Source organism: Aegilops tauschii, chromosome 5 (assembly GCF_002575655.3).
Source record: "Aegilops tauschii subsp. strangulata cultivar AL8/78 chromosome 5, Aet v6.0, whole genome shotgun sequence".
Taxonomy (NCBI): Eukaryota; Viridiplantae; Streptophyta; class Magnoliopsida; order Poales; family Poaceae; genus Aegilops; species Aegilops tauschii.
This window is the reverse complement of record NC_053039.3, coordinates 494354966-494366750: the sequence shown is the minus strand read 5'-3', so window position 1 is coordinate 494366750 and position 11785 is coordinate 494354966. Positions and strand designations below refer to the sequence as shown.

General features: G+C 49.2%; 1 protein-coding gene across 1 annotated transcript; it reads left to right on the top strand.

Moving 5' to 3' along the window:
- Window positions 1-229: 229 nt before the first annotated feature.
- LOC109783281 (uncharacterized) lies at window positions 230-3284 on the top strand. The gene is made up of 2 exons (XM_073498690.1): window positions 230-2538; window positions 2701-3284. Exon 1 carries the CDS (start codon window positions 238-240, stop codon window positions 2479-2481), a length of 2244 nt encoding a protein of 747 aa, XP_073354791.1. The 5' UTR covers window positions 230-237; the 3' UTR covers window positions 2482-2538; window positions 2701-3284.
- The last annotated feature ends 8501 nt before the right edge of the window (window positions 3285-11785 follow it).

The window sequence follows — 11785 nt, the reverse complement described above, 5'->3', positions numbered from 1 at the left end:
CCATCACTGCAGCTTACTCTACATCAGCATATGGCAACATCTCTGACATCTCTACTCGGGCGCGTAGGAAAGTAGGAGTGCAGCCCAATTTACTTCCCGGGATTATATGGATATGCATCCATTTTATTTTATTACTGCCTCCCACCCATCCCCACTTCTACGGAGCACTTTCCCTACTCACGCTCACCTTGCTCAGCTCCGCCCAGAAAACCCCAGCCGACCCAGAGCCCCACCGCAATGTCCAGCGACGACGAGCTCCGTGGCCTCCTGGTACAGGAATCCACCACCGCGATCGTCTCCGTCGCCGATCCCTCCCGCCCCACGGCCCGATCGGCCCACTCCCTCCTCCCCCGCGCGGGGGGCGCTCTGCCGTCCCCGCCCCGCAATGCCGGCCCTGTTCTTGGCGACCAGCTCCCTGTGGATTGGACGGCCTGGCCCGGCTCCTCGAAGCTGTGGAGGCGGTGGGTGGCCAGGCTTCGGCCGCGGCATGAGCGCCTGTGGCGGAAGCTTGGGATCTTGGACGCCGTCCTCGCGACCACCGGCTGGGTGCGGCGGGACGAGGGCCTGCTGCTCCAGCTCGCGGGTTTCTGGTCCGGCGAGACCAACACGTTCGTCTTCCCGTGGGGCGAGGCCACGGTGACGCTGGAGGACATGGCCGTGCTCGGGGGCCTGCCCCTGCTGGGCAGGCCGGTGTGGTCGCGCCTCCCGGACGCGCTCCGCGGGGACGTGGACGCGCTGAACAGATGCACGAACAAGAAACCCTCGTTTGCCCCGTGGGTTAAGCAATTCGTCGAGCGGCCGACGGGGGAGGTCGCTGCCGCCGGCAGAGGAGAGACCGAGGCGGCCGCATTGCTCGAGCACGGCGCGTTTCTGGCCATGTGGTTGACCAGATACGTGCTTCCGGCGCCGCCATTCGACGTGGTCAGACCAGACGTGTTCCCCCTCGCCGCCGGAATGGCGCGCGGCAGGTGCTCGGCCCTCGCACCCGCCGTTCTTGCCAACATCTACAATGACCTCTCCGCACTCAGTCACCACTTAAGCTTGGGCACCAGCGATCAGGCGTTCATGGCGAGTGCGCCACTGCACATCCTCCAGCTATGGGTCTGGGAGCGCTTCCCGGAGCTTCGTCCTGAGGCTGAGATACCAAGCACTGCCTCCCACGGGGATGATCCCGGCATGCCGAGGGCTGCCAAGTGGCACAATGTCAGAAATCCGCTTGATCCTGGGTACATCCACGCCGTGCTCATGTCCCCGGAGGAGTTCGAATGGAGGCCTTATGGAGGCAGTAGCTTTGCTCTGCCACAAGGCAAAGATGGCTGCTGGGTGCACTGCCATGATGTAGCAACAAGCAAGGAGCTGCAATCCTTTGCACAGTGTCTGCTACCCTGCGAGCTCGTCGGCATGCAATGCATCGAGCACTACTGTCCGCACCGTGTCGCAAGGCAGCTGGGCTTCGATCAGGACGTGCCGGGGACCGTCACCCGTGCCAATTCATGTCGAAAGACCGCGTGGGCGACATACAGGATGCGGCCTGAAGACGTTTCGTTCTTCGTTCCGCGACGTGATCCGGGCATGACGGTTGAATACGCACAATGGTGGAAGCCTTACTCGTCGGCATGTGCTGCTGCTGTTGCTAATGCTGCAAGGATGAAACAACCTAATGTTGCTGGTGATGGTCTCAGTCTCAGTGGTGTAGATTGTGGCAAAAAGCGTCACTTGGAGGCTGGGATGACTCCGCAAGATGATATAGAGGACGAGATTCCGCTGGCGGAGAGGCTGAATAGTGTCATTCTAAAGACGCAAAGCCAGGATACAGAGACTCGTATTTTGGAAGATGGCGAGACAAAGCAAAATTCAGAGGCAGTTTTGTCTGATTTGGTGGCAAGCCGGGTAAGAAAAGGTAGACGTAGGGTAATCTCACACAAAGTTGCTGAGCAAGCTTTGCCTGATTCAGAGGCAGTTTTGGTGAGTGCAGTTGATCATAAACCATTGTGTGGGCCGGTCACCAAGAATGAGCATTTTGAAAAGCAAGCATCGGCCTCTGTTTTTACGTGTGATGAGAAGAATGTCAGTTCAGAACATGGTGAAGTCGAGGGTGCAGTGAGCGCTAGAAGCAACAAAGGCATTGGAGCTGCAATTGGAGTGGACGTGTATTCAAATCTTCCAGATATCCTGGCGATCAGTGATAATGAGTTGGATGAAATATTCGGAAAGGAAAGCGAGGCAACTGCAATTTGTATGGAATTATCAAAGTTATCGATGGCAACATCCAACTCAGACCAGCCAATAAGAAGAGATGAGCAGGACTGCAGTGAGTCCAAGGATATCATGGTGCAAAAAAATTGTAATTATGAGCTTCCTGCTGTCCAAAGTGATAGCACCCTCAGACAAGAACCAGATAAAGTAACTCATGTCATTAATTTTCAAACTAATGTTGATGTCTTAGAAGGATGCATTGATGAATGCAGACACGCGATGTAATGGAAGAGGGAGATCAGAGAGCGAAGGTGGACAGAGAAAACTCAGCTGTTTTCAAAGGTAATGAAATAGCTCATGAAAATTTCTCAGCCTCATATCTAGAAGTCGAGTCGCTTAAAGCCTGTATAAAGGTTAATGAAGAGAGATCTTCTATAGCTAAGAATTGATGAATCTGTCACAACAAGCTATTGCTAATGCATACTTTTCCTCTCTTTTTTGTAGGAAACAATGATGCATCTTCTAGTGGTCTAGTATATGGAAATGATGAACTGGTCAAGAGAGTAATTTCTACTAAAACACTCTACTATCTTAGACCATTCGACTGGGTGAAAGATGCCCAGGTCAGAGATTCAAGAGCCACCAATGCAGGTCAAGTGATTCTCCAACCAGGACGGGAAGTCGGGACACCGGAAATGATTAGAGAGGCGTCTGAAGCTCGAGAAGCAGAAAAGGTTGAGTTGGAAACAATAATTGATTGTCTCAAGGAAGAAATTGTCGCGCTAGAGATGCAGTTGAGGGACAGGACAACGTCTAAAATTTGAGGTATAACTTGACATAATTTAGCGGTAGCTTGGGTCTTTAGAAGACATCTCCTGATGAAGAGTGCCACAATATGGTGGGCTAGTCTTGCTAGTGAAATGACCTTCATTAGCTAATTGTGAGCGAAGAAACTGCGGCACTCACACCCCATTAGACTCTAATTATATGTTCCTGGTTGCTTTTTCTTTATGTTGTGAAATTCAGGGGAATACATAACCGCTGGTTTGTTTGATAGTATATATGAACCCTATGCAATCTTCGCATTAAGCTATCAACTTGACGAAGAGATACAGATATGCGTGCTCTTGCTAACTGATCTTTTTTTTGCGACTGTTCCGTTTCTACCTATACTCTTTCCAGCTAAGATAGACTCAGAAACTCTGGCATAGCATATTTGGACACAGACTGCTTGTCTGAAGCCAACTAGGCTGCTAGAGGTTCGAACCTACTAGACATAAACTCATTGGATGAATGGGATCAGGTAATAAGGGCTCAACAGTAGGTCAGTAACAGGTTTGGGATGTGGATAGTTGAAAACAGTTTATTGGTACATAACCTATTTTCCATCTAAAGGTTCCCCAGATACAAATGAACATATCAGCCTCTACTTCATGTACTACCATCTCTGGACATGATATTTGTTACGGATTACAATGTTATTCTATTAGCACATCAGGATTATATTCTTGCTTATCCTGATTTACTACTCAAGGTTGAGGAACTAGCAAAAGGTATTTCACTATGCAGACAATACATTGAGCATGCCAATGACTATGGACACAGAAGTTCAGAACTGCTCAAAGTTATTTATGCAGAGAGACAGATCTTCTGAGAATGCTTACCTTCTTTTTCATTGCTAGGCTAGATTCCATAATCAAAGATATGCAGTCGGTAGCGCCAATCAATATTTACTCACCTTAATGTGATTTTTTTTTGCGGGTGCACCTTAATGTGATTCTTGTCAGTCTAAAAGACTTTGCACTCCTCATCGCATTCCTTGGCTTTTACAGTGACAATATGTATTAGGTTGGATGAACTTGTAAAGTTGTGAGGGCATCTACAACCACGATGGGCTAATTTGACCACTCAAACGTCCATGGACGCATCCGGACAGTGCCCGAGCAAACAAAGCAACCACGCCCCCTAGATTTTGTCCTCCCCATTGCAGGCATTTCAACGAACAGGTCTTGGGCGTGGACCAGAGCACGCACGGGAGCAGCTCGCCGGCGACGCACAATTTTCTTACACCAACTGACCAACACCCAACACACACACACGCATGCACTGGCATCCAGCACCTATCACGCACAGCATGCTGGGACACCAACGGGGCGACCTACTGGGCTTTGGCGCGGCCAGCATGGGCGACGCACGCCAGGAGGCTAGGCGGATGGGACGGGGCGGCCGAACTCCTCTGCACTGGCCATGTTGCGGCCGTGCCGAGGCGAGGCACGCACAAGACGCACATAGCAGCGGCGCACGACGACGGAACCCAAGATAATAATAAGATCAAAATATATCATCAGAGGTGTCAACCAAGAAGTCCCAACAAAACCTAAGTGAATGAAGATTATAAACTTATAACCACAACTCGTCACTTCTATTTCTATGACAGATTTCAATGAAGCGCAACGAGTAAATAACAAGGGCAACGCTACGCGTCGGTCGGCGCCGCCTCGTGAGCCATTGGATTCAATGCGGGTTAGCTGTGTGATTCAGATGTCAGCTTTGCAACAAGGATGATGTTCGCTCGGATTTGCAACAGAGTTCATGTTGCGGAACTTTTGCAACACAGGTATTGTTGTAGAATTTTTTCCGCAACAGAGCTAATGTTGCAGAAATAAATTGTCTTTGCCTTTATACAGGTGTTACTATAGAAAGTTTTGCAACATCACTACTGTTGAAGAAATAGTTTTACTTCTTTTTGTGGGGAATAAACAGTTTTAATTGTTGAATGTAAATCATGGCAACATGAAATAACAATATCTACAACAAAGGACACAATCATAAGCTCTCTTGATCAATGAGAGATCGAAAACTATGCAATCCTATGCTTGTGTCTATGATTGGCTTGATCAAGAGTAAACAAGTAGCCAGAGAGAAATATACATCTATAAATAAAACAAGATGGCATAAATAAATCTGAACATAAAGAAATAGCTCATCACATGATCAACATCACAACTACAAATACATGAGATTAACCACAATAATCATGTAGAGCGCCTCATATGGCTATTTTATTGAACATCTAATCACATCAAGAGGAGAGATTACAGCTTGACTACTGCCATGAACCAGTAGACCATGGATGGACTACTTACAACGTATCCTGGAGCGCGAGGATCGATGTTGGTGATAAATTTCCCCTCTGACAAAGTATCAGATCAAGACTAAAAATGAAGATCTCCTCAGAAACTCGATGTGGTAGCGGCAAAAAAAATGTTCGGTAATTAGGGTGAAAATTTTGGAGAATATATAGACCATCACGCACCGGAGCCACCTGGGGGGAGCCCTACATGCGTAGGTGCCCTCTCTAGGTGCCCATGTAAGTAGGGAACCTCTTAGAGGCGCCTAGGCCCTATGAGCCCCGCCAGAAGCTGGGCCCTGGTCCTGTCCTTCTTCCAACATAAAACTCCACACCCATTTCTCTTTGTTTTTTACAGACTTTTTGTATGGTGATTTCGTGAAACTCCAAAAAAAACAAGAACTAGCACCGAGCACTCAATTAATATGTTAGTGCAATAAATTGACAAAAAAAATGTCCCAAAGTGTATAGAATTGATATCAATGTAAGACGAATCATACAAAAATTATATACAACGGAGACATATATCAAGGTCCCCAAGGACCTGCAACCAGAACAACAACCATCATTGATGAAGAGAAGCATAAATATTAAGGATCCAACTTGTAGACACACAAGCGCAAACGGATGAAGACCGGATCCAAGCAGATCCACCGAAGACAAACACTGACCGAATCCCACGATATCAGCCGGAGACACACCTCCATACGTCCTCCGACGATGCTAAACACACTATCGGGGGAGGGGCTAGGTGATGAGAACCTTATTTCATCTTTAGGGAGCCCGACTCTTCTTTCTGATCAGGACACAAACACTAAACAAACTCAAAAACTACCTAATAACGGAGGACCCTCCCACCAGCAAGCGTCCGGATCCACCGCGCCTCCATGGCCCTAAGGCCAAGGAGACAAGGTAGATCAACGGCAGCGTCAGTGGAAGGCGGGGAAACCCTTGTGTGGTAGTCACCCGTGGGAGGATGAAGGAGGAGAAAAGAAAACCCAAGATTGTAATGGCATTCTTACAAGCTCACTTTAATTTTTACATGTTTTTTTGCGAGAAAACTTCTGATATATTCATCAATTGTCAAGATAGTACAAAGAACACTAGAAGTTTGATTATTCCACCATAGAAAAATAATTGATTATTTCATCGTGTTTGCTATTTGACAGACACTCGAAGAAATTTTTTCAAGTGTCGGTCAAATTCTTGAACGCAATGGCAGAGCTCCAATGTCGTGATGGGGATGTCGTGGGAACAGCAACGAGGCACGGGGATGCCGACGAGGCCGACCTGAGAGCGAGCCAGAACTAACAACAACACGGCTGGCTGCGGTGCGCATGCGAAGGCGAGTCTGAGCCTTAACTGGTGTGGGTGGGGGGCATTCTCACCCCCCGGTCGGGTTAGATGGAGACCGAGCGGAAACAGGGGTGCCGTGGTGAGCGGCAACAAGGCTCGCACAGGATTTCGCCAGAGGCATGGCACGGGGAGTGGGGGGAGGAGGTAGAGGCTGCTAGAGGAAGAAGAAGAAGAAGATCGATGTGACTTTGGATATCGATCAGACGGTGGATAGCGATTGAAATGAAAAAAAATTAGACAATTGTTTAGTAGTCACCCTCTTATTTGATTTTAAATAGATTTGAGTTGACAGTGACCCCGTATGAAAAAAGGTACGATGTTTTTTTAGCTTTATAGAAAAAAAAGGTACGAGGTTACGATTGTCGAAATAAATGTGTCGGGGCGGCCGCCGGCGACGATAACAAATGAGTCTTTTGTCCATTCCTCAGCAGCATCTGTGTCTGTACTTGTTAGCGGATAAGCTTGATAGCTGTAAGTTAGTTAGTATCTAGCAGGTTGTTAGCTAACTTGTACCATACCCACATATCTCTAAAACTGATCGTATCTTTCTGTTGCAAACGATCGGTGATGTAACCTGCATATAAATAGCAATCAGCGCCATCGTTTTGGGTGTGCGATCCAATCTACCTCGTGTTTTCACATGGTATCAGAGCCTAGCTTCGACGCACGTCCAGATAACCCATCTCTCGCTGCGACTCTCCTCGCCGCGATGACCACCTCTCCCAACACCTCCGCGTCCACCGCATCGGCAACCATGAGCTCCCAGCTTTCCAGCACTGCCGGTGCTCTCACCAATTCCTCACTTCCAGTTGGGTCGATGATGACCGGGCAGGTCGCCGTGCCCAACCACGCCCAGCTGGTGACGGTGAGACTCTCAAGGGAAAATCACCTCCTCTGGAAGGCCCAGATTGTCCCCATCCTGCGGGGGCATCAGCTTCTCGACTTCGTCAACGGCGAGAGCAACCCCCCGGCGCGCCTCATTCCCACCTCCACCGCTGAAGGGGCGGAGATGGTGATCAACCCAGCCCATACGGTCTGGCACGCCCAAGACCAGCTGCTCCTTGCCGGGATCCTCTCCACGCTCTCGCCCGACATCATCGCGCGCACGCTGAACTTCACGACCTCGGCACAGATATGGGCGGCACTCGAGCGCATGTACGCCTCGCAGTCTCGCTCCAGGATCATGCAGCTTAAGAGGCAGCTCACGCACGCCCAGAAAAAGGACATGAACATGGCTGATTATTTTGGCCATGTCAAGGGTCTCGCTGACCAGCTTGCTACGGCCGGCAGCCTCGTCTCCGAGATTGATGTGATCGACTACATGTTCACAGGCCTTGATAACTCGTACGACGCCCTCGTCACATCGATCAATCTGCTGCTGGCCAACGGCGGCATCTCTCTCGATGAAGTGTACTCGCACATGCTGGATTACGAGGCGCGTCAGGACAATGCCAACACCGGCTATCAGTTGTCGGCCAATCTTGCAGGACGAGGCAACGGAGCTCGAGGCGACGGCAACGGTGGAGGTGGCTCCTCTGGCGGCAGCGGCGGCCGCAATCGCAACAATGATGGCCGCAACCAGCAGGGAGGCAACCGTCGCAACGGCGGCGGTGGCGGTAACTCTGCTGCAGGCAACGGCTCCAATGGTCAACCAGCCGGCGGTCACCAAGGCGGCTACAACAGGAGGAACTCCAACTCCGATCGTCCGCGGGTGCCGTGCCAAATCTGCAACAAGCTCGGCCACTCGGCAAGGACCTGTTATGATCGCTACAACCACAACTCCCAGCAAGACGATGCACGTTTCGCCAACAACATCTCTACCGGCTCTCTGGCACTTGACCCAGCGTGGTACATGGACTCCGGCGCCACCGACCACATCACCGGCGACTTAGACAAGCTGCACATGCGTGAGCAGTACACCGGCAAGGACCAAGTGCATACAGCAAATGGAACTAGTATGGCTATTACTCATGTTGGAAAAGCCCTTCTTCCTACACCGCATGCACCTCTTGTCCTTAACAATGTTCTTCATGTTCCGCATACCACAAAAAATCTTTTATCTACTGATCGACTCACCTCTGATAACAATGTTTGCGTTGAAATTCATCCTCTTTATTTTCTTGTCAAGGATCGAGCTTCGAAGAGGGTTCTTCTTCACGGACCTAGCGAAGGTGGTCTATATCCAGTTCGTCCCATGCAACCAAGTAGGAATAAAACGGCGTTCTCTGCCGTCACCAAGCCCAGTCATGATCGGTGGCACTGTCGACTCGGTCACCCCTCCTCACGGATAGTAGATCATGTCTTAGGTCATTTTAATCTTCAGTTCAGTCGTGAGTCAAATAAAGCACATGTATGTGATGCATGTCAGCAAGGGAAGAGTCACCAACTTCCTTATGCTAGTTCTTCTAGGGTCACTTCATTTCCTCTTGAGCTTATTTTCTCTGATGTTTGGGGGCCTGCGTGCACCTCGTCAGGAGATTTTAGCTACTATGTAAGTTTCATAGACGATTTTAGCAAATTCACTTGGTTGTTCTGTCTTAAGCATAAATCCGATGTTTTCAATATCTTTCATCGCTTTCAATCTCATGTCGAACGTCTCCTTAATCGGAAAATCTTGCAGATTCAGACCGACTGGGGAGGGGAGTACCGTAAGCTTAATACTTTCTTCCAAAACATCGGCATTGAACACCACTTATCCTGCCCACACACACACCTGTTGGGGAACGTAGTAATTTCAAAAAAATTCCTACACACACGCAAGATCATGGTGATGCATAGCAACGAGAGGGGAGAGTGTTGTCCACGTACCCTCGTAGACCGACAGCGGAAGCGTTATCACAACGCGGTTGATGTAGTCGTACGTCTTCACGATCCGACCGATCAAGTACCGAACGTACGGCACCTCCGAGTTCTACACACGTTCAGCTCGATGACGTCCCTCGAACTCCGATCCAGCCGAGTGTTGAGGGAGAGTTTCGTCAGCACGACGGCGTGGTGACGATGATGATGTTCCACCGACGCAGGGCTTCGCCTAAGCTCCGCAACGGTATTATCGAGGTGTAATATGGTGGAGGGGGCACCGCACACGGCTAAGAGATCTCAAGGATCAATTGTTGTGTCTCTGGGGTGCCCCCTGCCCCCGTATATAAAGGAGCAAGGGGGAGGCAGCCGGCCAAGGGGAGAGGCGCGCCATAGGGGGGAGTCCTACTCCCACCGGGAGTAGGACTCCTCCTTTCCTTGTGGGAGTAGGAGAAGGGAAGGGGGAAGGAGAAAGAAGGAAGGGTGCGCCCCCTTCCCTAGTCCAATTCGGACCAGATCATGGGGAGGGGTGCGGCCACCTTTTGAGGCCTTTCTCTCCTTTCCCGTATGGCCCATTAAGGCCCAATACGAATTCCCGCAACTCTCCGGTACTCCGAAAAATACCCGAATCACTCGGAACCTTTCCGAAGTCTGAATATAGTCGTCCAATATATCGATTTTTACGTCTCAACCATTTCGAGACTCCTCGTCATATCCCCAATCTCATCCGGGACTCCGAACTCCTTCGGTACATCAAAACTCAATAAAACTGTCATCGTAACGTTAAGCGTGCGGACCCTACGGGTTCGAGAACTATGTAGACATGACCGAGACACGTCTCCGGTCAATAACCAATAGCGGGACCTGGATGCCCATATTGGCTCCCACATATTCTACGAAGATCTTTATCGGTCAGACCGCATAACAACATACGTTGTTCCCTTTGTCACCGGTATGTTACTTGCCCGAGATTTGATCGTCGGTATCTCGATACCTAGTTCAATCTCGTTACCGGCAAGTCTCTTTACTCGTTCCGTAACACATCATCCCGCAACTAACTCATTAGTCACAATGCTTGCAAGGCTTATAGTGATGTGCATTACCGAGTGGGCCCAGAGATACCTCTCCGACAATTGGAGTGACAGATCCTAATCTCGAAATCGCCAACCCAACAAGTACCTTTGGAGACACCTGTAGAGCACCTTTATAATCACCCATTTACGTTGTGACGTTTGATAGCACACAAAGTGTTCCTCCGGTAAACGGGAGTTGCATAATCTCATAGTCATAGGAACATGTATAAGTCATGAAGAAAGCAATAGCAACATACTAAACGATCGAGTGCTAAGCTAACGGAATGGGTCAAGTCAATCACGTCATTCTCCTAATGAGGTGATCTCGTTAATCAAATGACAACTTATGTCTATGGCTAGGAAACATAACCATCTTTGATTAACGAGCTAGTCAAGTAGAGGCATACTAGTGACACTCTATTTGTCTATGTATTCACACATGTATTATGTTTCCGGTTAATACAATTCTAGCATGAATAATAAACATTTATCATGATATAAGGAAATATATAATACTTTATTATTGCCTCTAGGGCATATTTCCTTCAACACCAACAAAACGGGTCAGCGGAAAGAAAACACCGTCATGTCGTCGAAACTGGCCTCACCTTGCTCGCCCAAGCTTCCATGCCATTACGATTTTGGGATGAGGCGTTTCATACCGCATGTTTTTTGATCAATCGTCTTCCTACCCGTACTATTAATATGAATACCCCCTGCAACGCTTATTCGGCAGCGCTCCAGACTATACTTCCCTTCATACTTTCGGCTGCGCCTGTTGGCCGTGCCTTCGCCCCTACAACAATCATAAACTCCAGTTTAGGTCCAAGCGTTGCGTCTTTCTCGGGTACAGTAGCACACACAAGGGTTACAAATGCCTTCATGTTTCGTGTGGCAGGGTGTATATCTCGCGGGATGTTGTATTTGATGAGCAGTCTTTTCCCTATGCTGATCCGTCCCAATCAGACTCACTACCCCCGTCATATGACGAGCTCCGTCTACTTGCTCCACCTAAAGCTTTTGATCCTGCCATATCAACCGCTGCGATGGAAGAAGAACCTTCTCATGGGTGATATTGTTCCTATTTCATCTAATGTAACGCATGAGGATCCTTGTTTGGTTTCTCTTTCTCCTGTGCAGGCGCCTACATCAACAGTGCCATGCAGCCGATGTGATCCCGTCATGCAGGAACCAGCCAAGGCGTCATCCCGCCCAACTGACTCGGGTTCGG

What these genes read in the sequence shown, in the direction of transcription:
- LOC109783281 (XM_073498690.1), top strand. Translation starts at nt 238, where the DNA reads ATGTCCAGCGACGACGAGCTCCGTGGCCTCCTGGTACAGGAATCCACC.